Here is a 24,547-nt window from a genome sequence, read left to right as displayed (position 1 = left end):
GCCCAGCGCCAACTGTTTGATTTAATCAGGATTTAATCTGCCACTCCAGCAGAAGCCAAGATTAAAGATGGGAAGGTGGGATCGTACCAGTGCAGCACCACCATCACCTGAGACTAAAGGAAACAGAAGGGTGGGTTGGGGGTGGGGGCGGGGGAGGGGGGTTGATGGAAGGAAGGCTGCGAACATGCAGTATCCTTCAAGGAAAGTGAAGAATGACCCCAAAGGTGATCCAGAGATCATTAGGGCACCCCTCCCACCGCAGGCCCAGGGGTCAGGGTGCTTCCTCACTGGCTTCGTAGGATGGGCCCCCCACCGTGGTGGGCCAGGTGGCCATTGCTGAGAGTGCCTGGACAGGGCCACCCCCAGAGCCCCGAGGACACAGCATTGAATCAAAGAGGATTATCCTGAAGGTCAAGATCTTAAGATCTAATGGGATTGGCCCTGCTAGGTTTTGGGCTTATTTGGGACCCATCACCCCTTTCCTTCCAGGTTCTCCCTTTTGGAATGGGAATGCCTATCCTCCTATGCCTGTCTCATGACTATATTGGAAGCACATAAGTTGTCTGGTAACACAGGTTCACAGCTGGAGAGGGACCTTACCTCGGTGTGGGTTTTACTGTGAGTCTTGCACTTAGGTGAGACCTTGCACTTTGAGCTGGTGCCTGAATGAGTCAGGACCTGTCGGGGCTATTAGGATGGAATTGGTCTATTTTGCACGGGAGAAGGACATGAATTTTAGGGATCAGGGATGGAATATTACAGACTTAATTGTGGTCACCCAAAATCCATAGGTTGAAGCTCTAAACCCCATGTGTTTGGAGATAGGGTATCTGAGGAAGTAATTATGTATGGTTCAGTGAGGTCATAGATCTGCTAAAATCTGTGTCCTTATGAGATAGAGGGAGAGAGTATGTGCAAACTCTACTCTCTCCCTCTCTCCTTCTGCCTATGAACTAAGGAAAAGCCACGTGTGGATATCACAAGAAGGTCGTCATCTGCAAGCCGGCCACAGGGCTCTCCCCAGAAATGGAATCAGCGAAACCTTAATCCTGGACTTTTAGGCTGGAACTGGAACTGGAAGAAAATAAGTTTCTGTTGTTTCAGCCACTCACTGTGTGGTATTTTGTGATGGCAGCCCCAGCTAAGACAAGAGCAGTACACACTGGTGACCCTTGACCCCAGAGCCCCAGGAAACTGTGGGATCAGTGGGCACAGTTCAACCCTGATGAAACGGAGCTCATATTATCCCTTCTCCAGCTCATGCCTGTGTCCTCCCAGCTTGAGTGGGAGCCCCGCTTCTCTTGAATGTACTTCGGTTTTCTGGTTAGAAGTGAGAAAGGGAGCATCTCCAGGGGAGATTAAGGTTAATCCAGTAATTCCAGGGTAGGTCCAGCTCCCCTTGAAATCTTATGTCTGATTCTGGGTCAAGTGATACCCACCCAAGCCAGTGATGACCAATGAGATCGGACTGTCGCGCTGGGCTGTGGGCCCTCCCTCCCACGTTCACGACCAGCAGCCACGGTTTGGGGAGGACCCAGCGCCATCGGCTGTGAAGTGGGGCAGTGTTTTTAAATGACCGCCAGAGGTTTGGGTTCATGTCACTTACGATCATGGTCTCATACACAATTTCACTTTTAGAAACGCATGTTTTGTTTAACTGCTTTTCAGTAAAGATGTATGCCGGTCTTCACTCCCACCCCCTCCAAACGCAAGGGCAAAAAAAAAAGCAGAAGGGTAGAGTGGAAAGGTTTCTGCTCAGATCAGCTTTGCTGTGGGAGAACCTTGAGGGCGGGCACAGAGCTGCCGTTTGTGGTTTGGCCACAAGGGGCCTGTTCAAAGTGTCTGTAATGAGAGCAGAAGGTGCTGGACACTGCAGCCCTGTGTGTTTGCACAGCTGCCTCCTGGCAGCCGCCACAGCTGGGAAGGCTTCCCTCGCACACTGTCTGCCCAGAAGGCTCGCTCCAAGGCCCAGAGGAGCCACCCCTCGAAGAGTGGAGCCACTGATGGCCAGAGAGCTGGGGCCACAGGTGGCTGGGCCGTGGATCCCATACCCTGGAGAGTGTGCTGTTGCTTTTCCCGCAGGACTCCCACTGCAAACAGGGCCTGGCATCCTGCATGTCTCCCCCAGGACTGATGGGTGTGATCTGATGTAGTGTGTGACTAGCTCTGCTAATCCTCAAGAATGCCAATGGACAGGGGTCTGCTGTCCCTGTCCTGCTCTGCTCTGTGCCCCTTCTGGCTCAGTCCCTGCCAAGAGAGGTCCAGTTGGCCAGGCTGGCTGCCCTCAGACTCCAGACTCTTCATGCCGTGCTTCTGTGGTTCTCTCCAAAACCAGAAGTCCTGCCAGTGAGAAATGTGAGGCTGGATCAGAGAATGCCAGGCCGGCATCCTGGGTGGGTCTGGAGGAACCTGAGTTCCTATCTCAATCTCGGTCTTCAAGAGCCCTCAGCAGCCACTTGTCTTTGATGTTTATCTGGCGTGATTCAGCACAGTCACTGGAACCATCGAGAAAGTTGCATTTCTGTCCCAGACGGGGCAGGTGCAGCCCGAGCTGGACGGTGCAGGGAGGTGGCTGTGCGGTGGGGTCTGGGCCCTGGCCTGGAAGCGTGGCTGTGGGCTCTCCAGGTGGACCATGGTGATAGCCAAACCTGTCACTCACGGGGAGCATTTCTCACGTTTGGCAGCATCTCTGCTGTGGCAAAGGCCGTCAGGTGGACAGCCGGCCATGATGGGATCAGCTGCTCGAAGGAGGCTGCCTCGGGGTGGACACCACACTCAGAACTGCCCGATGGATAGTGGCATTTCAGCCAGAAAGCATGACATGTGGGACAGCTTTCTGCTGTTTAGTCCCTGAAACCAGAGGGACCAGGCCAGTGCTTGTAGCCGTTACTCCTTCTCAGCCTCACGGACTCCCCGGGCAACACAGAGTGGGTCTCCTCTGGACATGTTCTCAGTGTGGTCTGACTGACCTTAGAGGATATTTTCCAGTGTTATCCTTCATCAGGGACAATAAAGTGCAGAGGGAGGTGCGCTAGGGCTCCCTAGATGGCACTTTCGAGGCCATTCCACGGTGACCAACCCCTGTTACTCTACCTCCTCTGAGCTGTCAGAGCCGATATTCCCAGCTTCTGGTCTCTCTACTCGTGGGGAAGCCGTGCAGGGCTTGTCTGCAGCCCCGTATTCAGTGCCTGGGCCAGTGAATACAGGTTCTCAGCCTGTAAATATGGGTTCAGAGAACTAGGTTGCACTGCAGCGACCACTCCACGGAGCTGGGTCGGGCCCCCCTGGGAATCCATGCAGCCTAGAGAAGGGCCTCCACAGGCCATCCTGGCAGGACAGGGCCCCGGCTCTGTGTCTTCTGTCAGCCTGCCTCACATCCCAAGATTTCAAGTACCAGTTTATGTTCCTCTTGGCCTATTGTGACAGAATCCCAAAAATCTAGTCTCCCAGATCTTTGTGCCATCTAATCCAGCTCTGTCAGTAGACACAAGCCATGCCTCACTTTTGCCCCTCCCTGTCCTCAAGTTCCAAGGTGCTCATTGCCTGTTATCTGTGTGGGACTCGTGGAAGCCACATTCCCAAAGGCAGTTGCAAGAGAAACATTTTAATTAAAAGGTAGGAGGTCCCGGAGATGCAAAATGTGTGTGCTGGGCTCCCAGCAGAGGCGGCAGCAGTGTTTGGGGGTGAATTATACTCGCTTCTCTGAGACTCACATGAACATTGCTGCAAATTGTCCCAACTCCCGGTCACTCTGAAGTCACTTGATCTCTCCGTCTAGGGGCCAGTGAAGCTCACACATCCATGTTGCAGTCTTGCTGTCTCTTCCAGGGAAAGGTCAGTCAGATAAAACTGGGTCCATCAGCTGGCTTGCCTGCATTGGGAGTTTTTGTAAAATGCTGAAACATTTTAGAGTTTTCTCGAAGACCCTGGCTTCGGGCCTAAAATGCAGTCCGTGGAGCAGGCACACCTTGAAGAGTAGGAGAGGGGGAGGCCTTGGTACCAGGCAGCCTTTACTGTTGCCATCCTTTGGGTCTTCTCGGCCTGCTCACCCTCTCTCCCACCCACACATTCTGTGTCTGTCCCGCCCTCCCTCCTCACCCGCTTTCCTTTGCCAGCCTCTCAGCCTCCTTGCCCTTGACCTGCCTCCATCCTTCTTGCCCTAAATACACATGTGTTCATTTCCTAAAGCTGCTATAGCAGAGGATCCCACACTGGGTGGCTTAAAACAGTGGTCTCTCAGGCACCTGGGTGACATCTGTTTTAGGCTTGGGTCATGATCCCAGAGTCCCAGAATCAAGCCCCGTGTCAGGCTCCCTGCTCAGCGGGGAGCCTGCCTCTCTTTCTGCCCCTTCTCCGACTTATTCTCTCAATTGCTCTCTCTCTCTCTCTCTCAAATAAATGTTTAAAACAAGTAAAAACAAAACCAGTGTTCTCTCTCAGTTTTGGAAGCTAGGAGTCTACAATCTCGATAGTGGCAGGGCCATGTGCCCTCTAGAGCGTGTAGGGAAGAATCCTGCCTTGTCCTTCTAGCTTCTGATGGTGGCCGGCCATCCTCGGCGCTCCTTGGTTTTGGGGCCACGTTGCTGTTATCTGTGCTCTGTCGCCATATGGCGTTCTTGCCTGTGTCTCCTTTTCTTAGTAGACATCAGCATGACCTTTGCTTAGCGCACTCACATCTGTGAAGATCCTGTTCTGCAGTTGTGGGTATGCACGTGGATTTGGGGACACACTCTTCACCCACTACAGCAGGTTCTTATAGCTGCTGTGAGACTCAACAATTGTGACTCAACAATGTGGCCCTGTTGCTCTTACTGAAGGTATTTAGGAAGATGGTTTCACACCAGCCTGCTTCTGCCCACATTGCTTCCTCTGCCTGGAAGTGGCTTTATGGTCCATGTCCACATGGTGTGGCCATCATTCAAGACTTAACTTGAAAACTCAACTTCGCCTCCTCAGCAGATCTTCCCCCTGAAGCCCCCATCCCCGGTCACATCTTCTGTCTCAACCCAGTGGGGGTGGTGGATCACCACACCAATGAGACCTTACACCTCTCAAGGTTCTCTTCACATTTATATCCAGGTCCTTGGGATTTAGCTGGAGCTCTTAATTCATACTGGCCTGTGAATGGTGTTGGAGAGACTGGTCATTAAGATTTTTAGGTGTCAGCATCCTTCGGTGCCTCACAAGGTAATAAGTACCTGCCCTGAAAGCAGGCCTTTGCAGATTTTACTGTGACTAGAGCTCTGTCTCTTCAGTGCTTTCCTGTCAGCACACACTGAAGTGATCAGCATCATGGTGGCTGGCATTTATGTGGGGCGTTAACGTGTAAGAGATGCTTCCACGTTTTTCACGCATAAAGAAAGCTGTTTTTGGTTGGCAGAGCCAAAGAGGGCAAATGAATATTAGAAAAGATGTGGCTAAAACTAGAATGAGGCTTCCCCATCCGGCCCTGTCACAGAGAGAGAGAGCCTTTCTCGCTGCCCTGGGAGACAGTAAAGGCTGTGAAGTATGAGGGTCTCAGACTGCCTGAGCTCTGAACCGTGAATGTTTTGGTTTTAATAGCATGTATTTTTTTTTTAAGATTTTATTTATTTATTTGTGAGAGAGAGAGAGTAGGGAGAGGAGCAGAGGGAGAGGGACAAACAGACTCTTGTACTGAGCTCAGATCCCAGCACGGGGCTCGATCTCAGGACCCTGAGATTGTGACCGGAGCTGAAATCAAGAGTTGGCTGCTTAACCAACTGAGCCACCCAGGTGCCCCTTAATAGCATGTGTTAATTGTGGAGGCCACAGCCAAATCCCGGGAAAAGTGAATAAAATAGGTAACTCCTTATGCATGTGTGTGCAGGCATGTATGTTTGTGCACATGTACACGTGCTTTTATAGGCCTCCATGCCCTTCTGTGCACAGTAAGAGAGTTAAAGTGGGGAGGGAAATGGCCACAATTGTTTCCTTCAAGTATTTGGTGAGCTTTCACAAGAAAGAGGGCTTTGGGTCAGAAGGAAGCTCTGGGTGGACCACTGGCTAGAACTTCGAGAAGGGTCATCCCAAGGCCAAGCGAGAGTGAATTTTTTTTTCACAGAGAGGCCGGTGGCTGTCTGGGCTGTTGTCAAGGGAGTCAGTACGTGGATTGGGAGTTTGGCCTATCTGGACCCTGATTTCTTTGCTTCTTGTGTCTCCTCCTGGGTGAGCACTAAGGTTCTCTTCGTTCTGTGAAGAGTCAAAGTTTGTGATTCCGTGTAAGTGGAGCTGAGGTCGTGCTTTTATGCCCAGAGACTGTAGGAGTAATCTAGCCGCCAGCAGCCTCGTCCCTTGCTGCCAAATTCTCGTGCTCCTTAGTAATATGACCGTTTGTAGTTGTCTGATGCCCTGTAGTTTATAAACACATTCCCTGGCATGATTCTTTTGGCTCTCCCCAACATCCACACACAGCAGTCGGTGCCCTCGGTCCATCACGGACCAAGAAACAGGCCCAGAGCGGGCAAAGACTTCTTCGGGGCTATACAGGAGCAGGAGCGGATCTGGGATCTCGGCCTTCTGAGTCTGAGGCTGGTCTGTTTATACCAAGCCTGCTGAGAGTGGTCAGGAAGCGCTGCATAGAAACAGAACGCGTAGGGTTGATTCACTAAGAAAGCAGTGCAGAGGGGATCTGCCCTGGCTCATTTCCCATGGCAGTACCCTCACAGTGGGCGCTGAGTTGAGGGGATAGAGCAGGGACACTTGGGGACAGAGGGCCTCCCCAGCATACCTGGACATGTACGCTCATCATGCTGCCATACAGGAGCCATTTGCTTTGGGCCAGGTGCTTGGGAATACAGTATCTCATTTAATCCTTAACACACACCTTTAAAACATTTCCTCCTTGGGAGCAAGAAAGAAGGTGGACTCCCAAGTCTCCGGTACTTTTCCCAACCTCAGTGCCAACTGACCTCGAAGTCTCGGAAAGTCATAGAGTTTGGATTTGCCCCGGTTGATATTTTGGCTCGGGAGTTCACTGCCCCAGGTGACACCAAGCTCCAGCCAGCACCTGGCATATTTGGCTCTTGCCATCTGTCTCTGGAACTTCTAACCAGCTACCCACACTGGCCGCAGTCATTTTGTTGACCTTTCAGTGATACATTTTATAGAGTTGAGCATCTTGGAGCCGGCTTAGTTTTATAGCAGGGCTTTTGTTCTTCCCATCCTACAGACATAGAATCAGAGGTTTAGAGAACAGAATTATAATTTATTCAAGCTCAAAGAATAAATGGTAGAGGCAAGAGTCATGCTTTCTGGGGCAAAGCCTGGTGCCATTTGCTCTGTGCATACTTCCTCCCATAACAGACATGCACGGGACTGCAGGAAGCGTGGACACAGGGGACATTCTTTCGGTTTTGGCTTTGGTTTTCAGAATTCCTCTTTCAAAAACATGTCTTTCAGGTTTTTATGAACTCAAATGCGAACTCCGTTTGGAGGTGCTTCTCTCCGCTGCAGCGCGAGCAAGAGCCCCTTGTCTCCATTGCCGTGGTGGCCAAATGACCATTGTCAACAACACTGGAAATGTTTTCCTGGTTGATAAGACACAAAAGGCCACAACCCTTCTCGTTCCACCATCTTTGTCCTAAAAAGAGACTAGGCCACTCGGGCAGTGTGGTCGGCGATGAGTTTCACATTGAAACGTGGCTGTTGAACTGCCACAACTCTGTGCTGATCTATGGCCGGCCTGTCTTGTGCACAAGTTCAAGTTGGGATCAGCCTGGGCTGGGCAGAGTTGAGGGGCTTGCTTTCACACAGGCAGTAACATTAGCTTCTTCTGACACTAGATATTGCCTCATGCGTGTTGTCTTACGTGTGCATGTCTTTCTGCACAAAGTCCTGTCACAGCCCCGCGTATCACCATGCTGGCTTCCGCAGCTGTATGTGGTCGGTGAAGGGGTATGTCCCGGGATAGGGAGATGGGAGGGTGGGCTGGAACACGGTATTAATTGAGCTCAGTGTTCTCTGTCTTGGGAGAGTGCTCCTTGCCATGGGGTTTTGGTGGGGCCACATCTGTAATCTGTACATCAGGCTCCACCTGCCTATAATATGGGGTTTCTGTGTAAGGATGGTTTAGTCAGATTACTATTTCTCGAAATTGGATGGTGATAAGAGAGGTGGCAGGTTTCTCACCAACTTGCTTTTTCTTGCCTCCCTCCTTCCCCAGAGATGATCTGGTCTGGAGACTAGGACTAGTTAAAGGATTTGCTTTTCCCCATCCCTGAGGCCCCTTTTGCCTTGGAAACCTCATGGTTTTTAGGAAAGGCATGCCTAGGACTAATCCTACACCTGTTGGAATTCTAGGGTTTCCTACATGAACAAGTTGAGCTGATGAGTATACTTGGGGGAAGTTGTAGGAGGTGTCCCTTGTGCACAGGGCCTTCCCTTAGAGAATAACATGCTTGAAGACCTCTCAAGTCTTGGGTGGGGGCTGTTGGTGCTGTGCATTTAGGGGGCCAGAGAGTTAGAAAAAGCTTCCCCAAAGAAATCGGGCCTGATTTGGCCTTGGAAGATACCGCATTTGGAAAGGTAGCGAAGAACAGAGGCAGGAAGATGCTGAACCTTGACATTGGCCGAGAAGAAGGGTGTTCTTGCATCCTGGCATTGTGAGCCATGGCTGAGGCCAATGCCGGGGGCCTGGCAGACTGTCCCTTTAGTGGGTGCTGCATTGCTCTTTTACTGAAAAGCCAAATGATACATTAGTAGCATGTTCCTTCGAACCTACAGTCAGGTATCTGACAAACTCAGTCAATTCATAGCATGAATCAGGATCCAGAACAGAAATGAAAAAGACCTTCGGCTTTGGACTGACACAGACCTTAGACTCCCATGCCACAGCGGGGATCACTTAGCTGGAGCAGAGTTCCTCACTTGGGTCCCTCAAAGCCCTTTTCCCTGTTTATACCCAAGCTGAGGGTATATGAAAATGGAAACTTGATGGCCAGAGGCAGGTAGGTCGACGGCCTCTGGGAAGGACTCTGATCGCCATAGTCAGGGAATATGGAAAGGATGTGAAGAAACAGCTGAGTGCTCATACTGCCCTGCATCGTGGGGTGTGGGAACAGGTGGCTTCTGTCTCCTGTGGGGGCTGACATCTTTGCTGGGCTGCCTGTGTCGCACAGCTCATGATTAAAGTGTGAACATTCATCCTGAGTCACCAGCAAGGCTTTAGTCATGTATAGCTTCCTCTCTTTAAAAACATGAAAAAAGGCTGGGCGCCTGGGTGGCTCAGTGGGTTGAGCCGCTGCCTTCGGCTCAGGTCGTGATCTCGGGGTCCTGGGATCGAGTCCCGCATCGGGCTCTCTGCTCAGCGGGAAGCCTGCTTCCCTTCCTCTCTCTCTGCCTGCCTCTCTGCTTACTTGTGATCTCTCTCTGTCAAATAAATAAATAAAATCTTTAAAAAAAAAAACATGAAAAAAGGCATATTGGATTTTAATCCAAATTTCACAACCATATATATATTTTTTTAATTTTTTTTTTTTTTAAGTTGGGTACTTCAGTTATGCGTTGTTTTCTGTTGCATGAAGCTTCTCGTACCTTGACGTTGCTGGATCTGTTGGGTGTTGTGCAGTTCCCCATAGGTTAGGGCGTGCAGCTCTCTTAGAAGCATTTCTAAACTTCCCGGGAGAGTCCCTCAGCTCCTGCGTTCACTTGTCAGCCCAAGGGGCTGGCCGGGTCCATGGCTGCTTCTGGAAAATTCTGATGCATCTGTGGAGATGACAGTGCTGGAGGAAGGGAGCACTGCCTGACTTTTCACCCTTGTTCAGTTCCCCCAAGCGAAGGTTCTTGAAGGCTGTGAGACCTGCACACGTAACATCAGTAGCTCTTGCCCCATCCTGGAGCACTCCCCGGTGCCACCGGGGCTTTGGCACAACTGGGCTTTGAGGGTTCCTCAGACTTGCCCCAGTGTGGAGAGCATCTGCCTGCAGCCCTGTCCTGGAAGGGGGCAGGGTGTGGGGTGTGCACCCTTACAAGGGAAGGCCTGCCAGGGTCAGGCATGGGCAGAAAGAAACCCCTTCTCCGGGCAGCACAGTGCATTGTCTGTGGTTTGGGGGTGGAGAGGTTGGGAAATAGAGCCACCAGGCTCCCATCCAGCTTTCCCTCACCCGCCTAGCAGGCCCTGGCTGGGCTAGTAGGTTCCCCTGGGCTCCTCTTTGCGGCCTGGCTGAACAGAAGAGCCAAACCCAGCAACCACAAGAGGGTTTGCTTTGAAGGCGGGCCTGAGAATAACCTCTGAGTGGCCTTTTAATTTTTCAAATTTTGATCAGGGCGATAATTCTCTGCTGGAATCCAGGAGCCGAGAGAGGTTTTCATGTCCACGTGGGAACGTGGGAGGAAATATGTGCACCCCAGCATGTCTGTTGTGCATAAACGGGGACATTTCAGTGTGGAGGGGTGTCTTATCTCACCAGGCCCAGAGCTTCCGGAGATGCACGGGGCGGGAGGTGGGATGGTGCTTACGAGGGCAAGTTTTTGTGTGTGTGCACGTATCCCCAGGCCCTGGAGAGTCTCTGGAGGGAAGGGGATGGTGGAGAAGAAATGCTTGCCCCACTCTGGAAATTACCAGAGTCAGAGGTCAAGGAGGAGACGGGGCCGTGCTGAGCTGGAAGCCGCTGGGCAGACTTGCACGGGAACAGAGGGGACTTTGCTGGAAAACCTCAACTCAGGGACCACTTCTTTGCTCGGGGGGGCTGCTCTTGCACCCACCCGAGTCTGGGTGTTCTGAAGCTCTTCTCTCTGCTACCCCAGCGCACGTGCATTGTTAGCTCCCTTGGGTTTAAGGTCTCTGCCAGGCTTAGGAGCAGCAACTTGCATCATATCTTTGCAGTCCCAGGGCTTGGCAGATGGGGGCGCTCCACTGTGGCTGCAATAGTGAGCCACTAAATGATGAGGGCTTTCAAAACGTGGGTTTGCCCTCAGGACTCTTCTACTTCCCTATACAGGGTGAGTCTCGCCAGATCCCCCGACCCCCCCCAACCCCCCCCCCCCACCGCCTCCCCTCATGAGTGTACATATCAGGGTTGATACTAAGCAGCATCTGAGCCCTGATCATGGATGGAGGCACTGTCGGGATGTAAGTGAGAAAGCTTTGCTGTGACTCTGCTCTCAAGGAGATTAGCTGATTGACTTCTAGATTGTTACTGGACTCCGTGCTAAACCAGGGGAGCTGAGTGGTGGGTTGACAGAGCGTCCTGCTGTTAGCTTAGACCCTGCATGGTCTCAGTGTGATGTGAGAATCCCTGAGCCAAGTGGAGAGTTCTGGCAGTCATCCAGGCATAGAAGGCAGCCCTGTCCTGGCACCCAGGCTGTTGTAAGTTATCTTTGTCACCGCACCCACCTAGCAAGGCCTGGGAGGGAGAATATCAAGGACAAGATAAAAAGAAATTTGTGGGGCTGGTGTGGGTACGTCCACTGCCCCACAGAAGCCACACGTTGCAGGGGAAGAACACAGGCTATAGCCTTGCGATTCCAGATTAGAGTTCCAGCTCTTCCGTTTGGTATGCATGCCGTGTGCAGGTCAGAGATTTTCAAACCTCGGTTGTCTTACTGTGAATGATTGTGGAAGTCAGACAAGACGGTACATGAAAACCCATGCTGCATGAGTACAGGTTTCTCTTTGAAGTGGTGAGTGGCATGCATCCATGACCAAGAGCAAGTTCTTTTGCTACCAATCGGGAGTATGGGCACCCTCCCTTTTCCACCCTCCCGCCTGTTGGTGTTACCTCCTCTCTGCTCCTCTGCTGCTGTCTGAGGGGCCAAACAGGTGACAGAGTAGAGGTTGCAGGACATTAGAGCAGAGGGTCCTCTCTCTACACCCGTCGTCCAAGGGACAAGAAAGATCGAAGTCTCAGCTGAGGACTGGGAAAGGGGTCTTGCTTCCTTTGAAAGAGCGAGTTCCAGCTGGCCTGGGGCAGAGAGGACAGAACTCAGAGGAGGGATCAGGATTCACTAATGTCTGCAGCCAGCTTCTTTCATGTGTCTTCTGCCCTGTGTGCTTGTAGTTCATTCTGATCCACGGAGAACCGAAATCCCAGCCTTCCTTACAGCAGGGGTCATGAGGCCTATGGGGAGACCCTGCCCTGGGACCTGAGAATCTGAATCTACACTTTGTTCTTTTACCCATTAGCCTTGCCACCGCCTCTAAGTCTCTCGACCATTTGGGGATCCTCAGTTTCCTCTTTTGTAAACTGGGAAAATAGGAAAGTTCTGTGCGGCCTAAACCTGATTCCTTTCTCAACTATTAGCCAGATGGGGTGTGGCTCATGACATAGCCTGGGAGAAGGCCAAGAAGCCACTTGATGACTGAACTCAGTCTCACCTTGAAGTTCTCATCCTGGAGACAAATGGTGTGGTAAAATGTAGGGGCCTGCCATTATGAGAGGCTGCCCGTGGTACTCTGCTGTTCTATCTGACTCCAAAAGAGAATTTTTTTTAAATATAATTTTATTTTATTTTATTTTATTTATTTATTTGTTTATTGGTCACTTAGAACCTGCTTCTTCAATGAAAAAGCATTGCATTAATTTTGCCCTCTTTTCTCAGTATCCAGCGAGCAGCATTGGTGGTTCTGGAAAATTACTATAAAGATTTCACCATCTATAACCCCAATCTCCTAACAGCCTCCAAATTCCGGGCAGCCAAGCACATGGCCGGGCTGAAAGTCTACAATGTAGATGGTACGTGCCTTGAAATGGTGTCTCAGGTTGGTAGGTGCAGGGCGCACAGTTCAGACAACTCTTAAGCTTAAACTCTGTGGTCCATTTGGTTCTTCTTCCCCTCAGTGTCTGTCTCTATCATACATTCTCATTTCAGAACAATTTTTCTTTCCTTTTCTTTTCTTCTTTTGTTTTCTTTTCCTTTTCTTCCTTTCTTTCTCTCTCTCTCTTTCAGCAAACTACTTTCAGAGGAATGTTGATTTACAGTCTACACATGTGGGAGGTTCATTCATTTGGGGGTTTTCTGATTGAAAACAATAGTGATGTGTGTTTCCTGCCTCTTGGTGGGAACATCTATGGAAAGCTGCTTTTCAAATTTCGGATAAGTTACCCAAGGACTCAGCTTCCCAGATCCATGAAGCCTGTAACTCTCAGTAGTTCAGCATCTGGTGAGATACTTAGATTTCTCAGTCCTGGCCAGGAGCTGGGTCTGAGTGGGTGGCAGGAGGCCAGAGGCCAGGCTGAGGACGTCAGAGCTGCATTTCAGGCTATCAGATAGTTAAGTGCGAGAAACAGGACACAGTGTCATTTCTTGCTGGGTGCCTTGGGTCAGGGCAAGGGCTTTGTGGACCCTAGAAGAGGATCATATTGTTAGCAAGTCAAGTGATTCATGGATCGTGTCAATTTTTAGTGGCCATATCCTCCCCATTGTGGCAGGGGTGGCTGGGGGAGAGGGGAGGCTTTAAGAGATGTATGCTCAGTTGGGATTCCCAGAGGACTGGTAAATTTCACCTGTGATCTGAAAACTGAAAATTCCCACTAGCGAAACCACATCATTAAACAAGTAGTTGATACAGAAAAAAGCACGGGATCTGCCTTGTCCTTCTCAAAGTTAAGGCGATCTGTGGTCAAGGGAACAGGGTGGGGAGTTCTAAGTCTATATTCACAAATGGGCCATATTGTGAGTCCTCAAGTATTTTATTTTTTTAATGAAACATTGTGACTACCGTGACAGTCCAGCATGGCTTGTCGTCCTGTGCATAACCAGTGTCTTCATGTCCTTTGACTTTCTTTTTTCTCTGTCCTTGTTCTCCCCGTCCCTCTCATTCTCGCTCATTGTCTTGTTGCTGAAATGTGATGCTCCAGCTACCTTATGGCCAAACTGAAACTTTTTGTAACAGATGGTGAGTATCATCTTCAGCATTCTCTTGTGTGTTATTTTTGGCCAATATTTTCATTGTCCGGCATTCTTCCTCTCCTTCTGAGTTCTTTTTCCATTTCCACAGATGACATTGGGTTTGGGGGAGATTTCCTTCCTCTCGTGAGCATAGCAAATGTGAGGCAGGAGTGCTGTTCACCCTTCTGGAAGTTTCTTTTGAGATGAGTGGATGTGCTTCTCAGGGGTTGGGTGGACGGTATCGACAGACCGTGGTACTCATTTCCTACTCTGTTTTGCAGCCCCATGGCATTAAAGCTGTTCTTCCTCCACTGTCCTTCCCCAAAGGCCCCAGTAATAATGCCACTGGTCAGTCCCGGGCCATGATTGCAGCAGCTGCTCGACGCAGAGACTCAAGCCACAATGAGTTGTATTATGAAGAGGCGGAGCACGAGCGGCGGGTGAAGAAGCGGAGAGCGAGGTCTGTTGCCCGCGCACCCGTCCCCGACACTAACACCCTGTCATAGGGGAATTTTTATTTTTTTACCACAAGAATGAAATCTGAGTGTGTAAACGTGAGCCACTCAACCTTAGGATTGTATCCTGCTCCATTGTTTCTCATGCGCCAGCAGGACCAGGAAGGCTTATTAAAGCAGAGATCTGAGGTTCTGGGCCCACCTGCAAAAATGACTTACTCCCTCTTCAGTGGGGCTGGAGTTGGGCCTCAGAGTTTGCATGTCTTCCAAATTCCCAGCTGATGCTGAAGCTGTTGGCCTACGGCGCACACTTTGATGCCCCCCCCAACCCCGCCAGTCCACCCCTAGTCCCTTGCTGGCTCTCAAGTTCTGATCATGTTAACTGAAGCGGACCAGGCTGGTTTCTGTCATGTATCCTAGGCCTCTTTCTTCCTTTTTCCCAGGGGCTGCTGTTGTGGGTGGCTTAATTGAGGGGGCTACGGCTGTGCTGCTTTGCAAGTCTTCTTTTGTTTCACCAGCCTCCTCTCCATGTGTGCAGAGCCTTTTGTGGCCAGATTTTGAGGAATCTTAGAGTTGTTTTCATCTAACCCTTCACTGTAGAGATGGAAGGATTGAAGTGAATACCCAAGCTCCTTAGTAGCAGAATTGAGAACAGAGGTCAATCTCCTAGTCCCAGGGCTCCTTCCCCCTCACCCCTGGGCCCCCCCTCCCACCTTCCTTTCTCCCTTCCTCCCCTCTCAGCCATCTGGAGGGGCCATAACGGAGGGGACCCTTGGGTGAGCTAGCTGGCAGCAGGCTGGGACACAGAGGTGAGTAGGAGGCCCTCCAGGCCCTGAATGAGCACTCTGTCGTCCAGCCTTGCAGCAGGCCCCATCCTGATGACCGTCTCGTTGCCCCCCTATCTCCAGGCTGGTGGTTGCGGTGGAGGAGGCCTTCATCCACATCCAGCGTCTCCAGGCCGAAGAGCAGCAGAAAGCCCCAGGGGAGGTGATGGACCCACGGGAGGCGGCCCAGGCCATCTTCCCCTCCATGGCCCGGGCTCTGCAGAAGTACCTGCGAACCACGCGGCAGCAGCACTATCACAGCATGGAGAGCATCCTGCAGCACCTGGCCTTCTGCATCACCAACAGCATGACCCCCAAGGTGCGACTCGCCACAAAGCTTGGCAGGTGTCACCTGTCGGTGGTTGTGCCCAGGAGCGATGGACTCCAGGATTTCTCTAAAGCCCTGACTCAGGAGGATGGCCAGTTCCCACTTACTTTATATTATCTGGGTGCCTCTGGTTTTTGCAATTGCCTTTCGACAGCCTCTAGATTCAAGCACAGGGAAGCCTTCCACCTAGAGGCAGTAGAGGCAGCAGGGAGGGGCACTCTGTGTGTTCTGGAGCCCAGCTGACACGTTCCAGCCTCGCTCTTCCCCCCACAAGCTGGTCGCTGCTGTGGGCAGATCGTTTAATGGCTCTGTGCCTCCCTTTCCTACCCTGTAAATGGGGGCTGGTTGTGATACTTACCTCACTGGGTCGTGGTGGGAACTAAAAGAGATAGTTCACGTGAAGGGCTGCAAGCTGTGCCTGTCGTGTGGTAAGGTCTGGATAAAATGGCTGTTCTTAGTGGTGAAGATGATGCCATCACTCTCCTAGGCATTTTGGACGTCATAGAGATAGTTTTTACTTGGCCTCTTGAATTACGATATGAGTACACTTTTAGGGAGGTTGCAGGAAACAGCCATGTAGCTGAGAGAGTGATGGGGCCAAGGAAGCAGAATAGAGTAAGGCTGAGCAAATGACCTGCAATCGGGGGGCGGGGGGAATGCTTGAGATCCCGGCTCCACCAGTTGATTGGGTCATGACTTTGTAGAAGTCACTCTGCATTTGTTTCCTTTTATAAAATGGGGAGAATAGTGGTATCTACCTGATTGCATTGTTGTGTGAAAATTATATTCGATATGGCAACATGACATGTTGATCATGTGGAAGAGAGTAAATGAGCTTCGCCTATAATGCACGTGGAGTGGTTTTTGTTACAAAGACCCATGTTCAGATATTCTCCTGTACATATACAGCATATGGTTGCATTGTCACCATAAACAACCCTTAGGAAAGCAATATAGAAATATTCAGTAAGAATCTCATTGTCACCATTAACAACCCTTAGGAAAGCAATACAGAAATATTCAGTAAGAATCTGTAAGGGTTTCCATGTTCTTTGACTTAATAATCCCTCTTCTAGAATAAGCTCTCAGCACAATCAGATACATGCACAAATAATAATGAAGTTGATTTTTGCAAAGTGATCTGGAATAACTCCAAACTGGACATAACTTAAAAGTAGAACAGTGGGGGAAAAAAAAATAGAATGGTGGTGGGACACCTGGGTGGCTCAGATGGTTAAGCATCTGCCTTCGGCTCAGGTCATGATCCCAGGGTCCTGGGATCAAGCCCTGCCTTGGGCTCCCTGCTCATCAGGGAGTCCTGTCCACCCTGTTTGTGTTCTCTTACTCTCTCTGTCAAAAAAATAAATAAAATCTGGGCGCCTGGGTGGCTCAGTGGGTTAAGCCGCTGCCTTCGGCTCAGGTCATGATCTCAGGGTCCTGGGATCAAGTCCGCATCGGGCTCTCTGCTCTGCAGGGAGCCTGCTTCTTCCTCTCTCTCTGCCTGCCTCTCTGCCTACTTGTGATCTCTGTCTGTCAAATAAATAAAATCTTAAAAAAAAAAAATAAATAAAATCTTTAAAAAAAATAGAACAGTGGCTTATAAATTATCGTGTATCACCTGTTAAAAATAGAAGAATCTTTGTTAGAATATTAAGTTCCTGGGGCACCTGGGTGGCTCAGTGGGTTAAGCCTCTGCCTTCGGCTCAGGTCATGATCCCAGGATCTTGGGATCAAGCCACGAGTTGGGCTCTCTGCTCAGCAGGGAGCCTGCTTCCCCCTCTCTCTCTCTCTGCCTGCTTCTCTGCCTACTTGTGATCTCTCTCTGTGTGTCAAATAAATAAAATCTTTAAAAAAAAAAAAAAAGAATATTAAGTTACAGCGGCGCCTGGGTGGCTCAATGGGTTAAGCTTCTGCCTTCTGCTCAGGTCATGATCTTAGGGTCCTGGGATCGAGGCCTGCATTGGGCTCTCTGCTCAGCAGGGGGCCTGCTTCCTCCTCTCTTTCTGCCTGCCTCTCTGCCTACTTGTGATCTCTCTCTCTCTCTGTCAAATAAATAAAATCTTTAAAAAAAAATTGTTACCAAAAACAGAATGCAAAAAAGTATGAATAGCTTATTTCCAATGAGTACAGTATGTCTGCATACCTGCTTGTACCATGTAGAACAAAAGCCATTGTTTTCCTTTCTTCAAGATCTTTTAGTTCCTGATTGCTTTCATTTTCATTAAAAAAAAAAGTATACTTTTCTGAATTAAAAATAACTGATACTCTTTTTGTAGGAATCCAGGCATTAAAGAAAAATATAATGGGGGTGCCTGGGTGGCGCAGTTGGTTAAGCATCCTACTTTATTTAGCCTTCTGCTCAGGTCATATTCTCAGGGTTGTGGGATCGAGCCCTATGTCATGCTCCATACTCAGCTCAGAGTCTACTTGGGATTCTCTCTCTCCCTCTCCCTCTCCCCACTCTGCTCACGCACACACTTTTTCAAATAAATAGATCTTTAAACAAAGAAAAACAAGGAAAAGGAAATTATAATGTGCTAAGGGAAGTTTCCATTCTCCTCCCCTAAAGTTTTTGGTGTGTATGCTTTCAGAGGGGTGTGTGTGTTTAAAGAAGGAGTGGGGGAAAAGCAAACCACAAATGGGAGTTCATACCAAACACACACATACACACACACACACGGGAACTTGGAAACTTGCTTTCTTCACTTAAAACTATCTCTACAGTGTTTTCCCCTGTCAGTACTTCCAGCTCTCTGCCCTATGGTTCTAATTCATTCTCTTTAATAGCTGCATCTTATCCTGCTGAATACTGTGATTTGTGTAACTGATGCTTACAATGCACATTTGGATTAATGTCTTTCAGTAGTTTAAGCCGGGGCTTGGCTGTTTTTGTTAATCAAGTTTTATTGGAACACAACCCCACCCTTTTATTTCCATATCATCTATGGCTGCTTTCTCTCTACACAGGCCAAGTTGAGCAGTAGTGACAGAATGTGGTTTGTGAGGCTGAAAATATTTATGTTAGAGAAAAGTTTGCCAACCCCTGGTCTAAACAGTGTTGCAGCGAGTATGTTTTTCACATAGGTCTTTGTGTATCTGTGCAGGTATTTCCAAAGGAGAAATTTCTGGTAGAGGAACAGCTAGATCAAAGGTAGAGATCCTGCCAAATTGTTCTTCCATGGGATGTTACTCTTTCACACTTTGCCTCTGGGATACGATTCTGTTTATTTCCCGCACACACTTGACATATTGGGTGTTACCATTCTTTTTACTCATTGCCCACATAAGAGGCCAAAAAAAAAAAAGTTTGTTTGAATTCATATTTCATGACTTATCAACGTGGTAGAGCATTTTTTGTTATGTTAATTTTCTATGAATATTTAGTATCCTATAAATTATCTTACTACTTTCAGTTCTCTCATTGCTGAGTTGTTTCTTTTTCTTAGGATTCATAAGAGCTATTTTTATATTAGAAGTGTGTTTAGGCACGGTTCTGCTTCCTGCCTTGGAATATAGCCTTATGGATCAGAAATAATGTAGTCGGCAGCAGCAGTGAGGTGTGGATGGAAGGGGACACCATGTAGAAACTATCCTTGACCTGTGTCTAGGACCAGAGTGACAAATCCCAGTATATCCTGACTGAATCACAGACTTGCTTTTTCTTCTCTTTTCTTACAACTAAACCAGCGTCTATTGATTTAATACACACACCATTGAGCTCCTATTATGTCCAGGAACACTGGAAATTCGGATTAAAAAAATAGTTTCTACCGGGGTGGGGGGTTAATTCCAGTGTGGGGGACAAACACGCAAGTCCGCAGCGATCCTCTGGAAAGTAAATGTTACAGGGGAGTCAGGTCAGTGATTATAAGCACCTGGAGGAGGCTGTGTTAATCTGCCCAGAGGTTCAGGGGGTGGTCTGATGAGAATTGGAAGGCCCAGGAGGAACAACAGACACCAGTGGGTGGGTGGAGGGTTGGAGACCTCCCACAGGTGAGCACTGCTAGAGCAGGGGACTCGTGAGAGGGACGGGCACATGGGCTCTGGCACCTCTCTGGCCTGCCTGTGCCCACTTGATCCCACAGGAAGTCATCATTGCCCTCACTGGTTGGGCTTACTTTGTGCCATTAGACGGTTAGAGGCAGCCATGTCAGCCTCGCTGCTGCCCCGCGAGGAGCTGTTACAGGGTGGTCAAAGGACTTGTCCAACGTCACACAACCCAAGAGTGGCGGAGCGTGCGTTTTTGCGCATGTGTGCCAGAATATCCTAACTTTTTCAGCTTCTGCTTCCCGAGGGCCTTTCTGCGCCCGGCCCTTGCCCTGAGGAGCTGTCATGTGGGAGCAGGCAGGCCCAGCATAAGTACAAGCGGTGACAGGCACCATGTGGGGCCATGGCTTGGCCGGGCTGGTGCCTCGGAGACAGCTTCTGCGCACACAGAGGTGCCAGCCACCCCAGCCGCCCTGCTTCCAGTTGGAAGTTGGTGGAGGGGAGTGACGAAGTCCATGGAGGCCTCCCTCCGCAACAAGGACTCCTTTGGGAGGGCCTGATGGGTATACTGCCCAATGAGCCGGGCACTGTCTTGGTTTGGTGGCAGACATTTTCAACGGAATTAGGTGGGTACACCACTGCCGTCACTGCCCTTGATGCGGGCTAGTTCTTTTCTCATGGCCTTTCCCCCTCTTTTTCAGGCCTTTCTAGAACGTTACCTCAGCGCGGGCCCCACCCTGCAGTATGACAAAGAGCGCTGGCTCTCGACGCAGTGGAGGCTGGTTAGTGACGAGGCTGTGACGAACGGATTGCGGGATGGCATCGTTTTTGTCCTGAAATGCTTGGACTTCAGCCTCGTGGTCAATGTGAAGAAAATTCCATTCATCGTCCTCTCAGAAGAGTTCATAGACCCCAAATCTCACAAATTTGTCCTTCGCCTACAGTCTGAGACATCGGTTTAGAAGTTTTATATTTGTGGCTTTATTACAAAAAAAAAAAAGAATATATAGATATATAGATATATGTATACCAGAGGGGCATCTTTTTTTATTATTCTTCTTCATTGCTGACTGACACTGGCAGATGACAGACCAGTATCCTTCGACCATCCGCACTTTACTTGGAAGGAAGCAGTGGATGTCCGCCCTGGAAAAAAGCGACTGACGACATCTGACTCTTGTGGATGGGACTTCTTGCGAAGCTGTTCCCTTTACGACAGCTGTAAACCAAAGCGGAGCAGGTGGCCCTCAGGAGCCTCGCCTTTCAGCGGCTAGTCCCCGCCTTTCGTCCAGGGCCATGGCATCCTGTTGCTTCTGACCCGCCCCCTCGTAGACCTCCTGGGGGACGCGTCTTCATTCTGTTTCGGGAAACCAGGCACGACATGTCCACATGGGTGCTTGTGTACGTGAACGTCCAGTAACACTTCACCCATGGGAGCCACCGGCCCTTCCGGAAATACCTGCCTTCATCTTTGTTCTTTGTTGCCTTAGGTTCTACTGAGAAAGGTCACAATGAAAAATGTGCACTATCACTTGACAGCTCTAAATGATTTTATTTGGTTTTCTCCCCAAAGAGAAAACCTGCCTGTCCTGTTTCTGACCCTGTTTCCCTAGGTTTGAGCAGGTGGCCCGTTCCTGACCCCATGATGGCCTGCCCATCTCCCTCTATCTGCCTTCCCCTACCCGCACCACACCCCACCCGGTTGGTGGCCCCGGCCAGAGGAGCCCAGCCTGCAGAGCTGCCCAGGACCCGGCTCTCCATGTGTGCTCACAGGCTCTGTGCACTGCCTCCCGTGGGTGCTGTGGCTTGTTTGCATAGGGAAGCACAGAATGCCAACCAGGTCGAACACAGGGACAGCCAGCCTGCCAGATTGTCCCTTTTAGGGTGCAACGGGAGCCCCTCTCCCAGTTCTCCTCCCCACTGCTCTCAGGGACCAGGGGAAGACTGACACCGTGACTCAGGGACTGGCAGGTGCGGCTTGGAGCCTCTAATTTCCCGGGGAGAGAAGTCCTCACAAAGCTTTGTGGCAAGCTGCCCTGCCCAGGGAGACCAAACAGTGCCCACTGCAGTGACAGCTGCTGCTGTCTGGTCCCGATTTCTGACCATCATCACTGTGCAACTCATGACCTCTGCCACTTACTACCAGGGAAGGGGCAGCTTTGGCACTGGTGTTGGAAGTCCTTGTAGTGGTTGATAAAGTGGAGAGATGGAATGGGTAAGCAGCAGAGCTTGAGGAAAGGAAAGGGAGAGAGCCGATCTTAGGATCCTGGGGGGCAGGTGGCAAGGCTACCGGGGAGTTCCTTTCTGTTCCTCCATTTGCCTCCCTGTGCCCACAGCCAACCTTTACAGAGTATTCACCCTTGCTTTTCCCAGAAATCAGGAGTAGCCAGTCACCTCACATTAGACAAGGAGGACACTGTCAGAATGCTCTGTGTGTTTGCGAGCACCCTTCCTGGTTTGGGCATTCCAGAAGTGCTGTGGTATCTGTGTATCTTCTTTAAAAATCAAAACAGGCTTTGGATATTTGTAATACACCTGTACCTGCAAAAGTAAACAGCACTCTTGAACCAACAGCCTGCAGCTCAAACAGATGTGTTGGAACAGAAGAAAGGAGGAACCAGTCGGTGTGGCATGGAGCCAAGATGCACTATGTTAACTGCGTGGTTCCGTTTATGGAAAACATACCATGGAACCGTGGTGCTTTTGTTCTTAGTTTCTGAACTAGACATTCCTTATGCTGATGATGTCTTTCTCAGGAAACATATTTTGGGAGATCGGGCAAGGAATGGTAAAAGCGTATGGGATCGCCTGGGTCCCGGTTGTCATGCCCCAGACTAAGTGTGTCCGAGGCTTCTGCTTCAGGGCACAGCTGCTGGGGATGCTCTGAGTACTTCTTGTAGGTCATATACAGAACACGTGGTTCATGGTGACACTATTATCTGCATTCTAAAATACTGTGCTTCCAGCCCTGTCTTAAGTTACCCCATCAGAAGGGGTTAAGATGGAGTCATTGCTTTGGTGCTGGTATTCCCAGCAGGGTGAAGAAAGGATTAAATTAAGGAATTTATTTTCTCTCTACCCTTTTCTTTCTCCCCCAGTCTTTGCATAGGAGAATGTCAGACTTTCTGAAATTATTGTTTCAGTTTTAAATTGGATATCGATTTTTTTACACTGACTTTGTATTGAGTCCCTTTTGAAAGCCTAACAAAATAAAATGCAGGATCTTTGTATAAAGCCTTTGCACTTTCAAAATCTTGATAATTTGAGTTACTGGTGCAGTGGGAACAATGTAAATGCCATTAAAAAGATTTAAGGTTTCAGAAAGCTGCATCACCCAATCGAAAACGATGCATTTTTATTTCAGTCCTTGGAACCAAATCGGCCATTCTTTGGGAAAGTGGGTAAGCTGCCCTAGGGCTAGTAAAATATATGAGACTTAACAGTGGAGGAGGCAAGATTTCATTTGCCTTAAATATTTATAGATTTTCTATAACTTTCAACCTAAGTTATTAAAACGTGACTGTTAAATGTTCGGAGTAGAAGACCTGAATCAGGAGCGCCTGCCGGGGATCACTCTCTCCCCTGGTGGTGTTTTAACCAGTGGCTAACTTGGGTTCCTCTGTGTATCCTTCTGAAGGTGGTGATAATTTTTAATCATCCATGAACTGAATGTTAAAATGTCTGCATGCTTTGAGTTGAAAGGAAAGTTAAGGTTTTATATCTCCATCCTTTGCGTTATCAGTGAAGTCGAAACGCAGAATACCGTTGCTAAAGTTCACCCTAACATAAGCCCTTGAGAAAATGCTTGAGCACGTTTTTCCCCAGCTGTCATCATTCCCCTTCTCCCTCTGTCCTTCCCTTTCGAATCTACAGACAGGACGAATTCTGTGCACAAGTGGAGGTAGCTGGCACCCCCCGGGTGTGTTGTGTGTTTATGTGCATGTGCACATCGCACTGGGTTCTTTGCTGGAGTTGGAGCTCCTTTTCCGTGGGGAGGTGGTGGCTGGGCTGGTGCGAGGGAGATGAGATGGGGTGTCCCCCCCACCATCACCATACTTGAGACTTCTCTTCATTTTGCATGCATGTATTTCGAAAGTGCTGTAGCTCTGTGGCAAGCCCGCTGCCCGTCAGGATGGCAGGTGTCATTACCCTGCCCCTCCTCGCCCACCCCACACCTATACCAGGGGAGGTGTTAGTCACACTGTGAAACCAAGAGAATCGGGTCCTTGGTTCACACCCCCTCTGGCTGAGTCCTGTGGGGCTCAGGACTCAGGCTTCCTAAATAGGGGCACATACTTGTTGGTGGGTATGCGTTTCCATGTATGTGTGCATGGCCCTGAGTGTAATTAACAATTATATGTTAGCCATCTGAACATCTGTGTTGTCTGTCGCTGGTGGGTGTCATGTCAACAGGTAACTTTCGCATGTGTTTGTATGGACGAGTGTCTGTGTTTCTACCTTGTGCCCTATGGTGGAGAGATTCCCTAATGGCACCCATCTTTTGGAAGGCTGCTCTAAAGCCAGTTTACTTCTCCCTTGGCTCCTTTTATTCCTTTCCCTCCATGACACTGGCTTCTCCCCAGGAATAAATAGCTTTAGCAGAGAAGAGTCTTCTGGAAAGCTTGATGTCCCACAGGCAATCCATTAGACTCTCGCCTCAGGACCCTATGAGGTGAAAACAGCAAGAATCAGAGAAAGGTCAAGCTCTGTCATAATTATTGCTCCAACTTTACTACCCCGAAAGCCTTACTACATATTTCTCAATATAACTTAAAAATTGAGCTTCACAAAGAAAACCATAAGACTGATGACTAAAAATAGCACAGAAATGTTAACATAATATTTAAGTAGTCCAGCAGAGATCCTTCCTGCGATTATAAAGTGATGTAAGTATTTCTGGGTAGCATTTATGCTTTATGGATCTTGTTACAAAAAAAATAATAAATCACTACTGTGAATTTATGATGTAACCTTGTCCTATTCCATCATAAATAAAATACGAACTGTTCTGAAGCCCATAGCACAGTCCTTGAATGGTGTTCAGTGCAGCAGTGAACTGAGGTAGTTTAGACTCTATGCTGAAGTCGGTGTGTTGTACTTTAGCC

The 24,547-nt window shown here is 49.4% G+C and overlaps 1 protein-coding gene across 2 annotated transcripts in view; it reads left to right on the top strand.

The window, feature by feature from the left end:
• Positions 1-20,445, top strand: part of VANGL1 (VANGL planar cell polarity protein 1) — a 46,723-nt gene extending 26,278 nt beyond the window's left edge. For both annotated transcript variants that reach the window (XM_047725700.1, XM_047725701.1), the window contains exons 5-8: positions 12,559-12,692; positions 14,176-14,308; positions 15,212-15,446; positions 20,144-20,445. In XM_047725700.1, coding sequence (XP_047581656.1) covers positions 12,559-12,692; positions 14,176-14,308; positions 15,212-15,446; positions 20,144-20,404 — 763 coding nt within the window. In that variant the 3' untranslated portion in view covers positions 20,405-20,445. The remainder of the gene's footprint in view (positions 1-12,558; positions 12,693-14,175; positions 14,309-15,211; positions 15,447-20,143) is intronic.
• Positions 20,446-24,547: the final 4,102 nt, after the last annotated feature.

Source organism: Lutra lutra, chromosome 4, assembly GCF_902655055.1.
Source record: "Lutra lutra chromosome 4, mLutLut1.2, whole genome shotgun sequence".
NCBI classification, from domain to species: Eukaryota; Metazoa; Chordata; class Mammalia; order Carnivora; family Mustelidae; genus Lutra; species Lutra lutra.
Note: the sequence above shows the minus strand (reverse complement) of the source record. Positions and strands in the feature narration are given on the sequence as shown.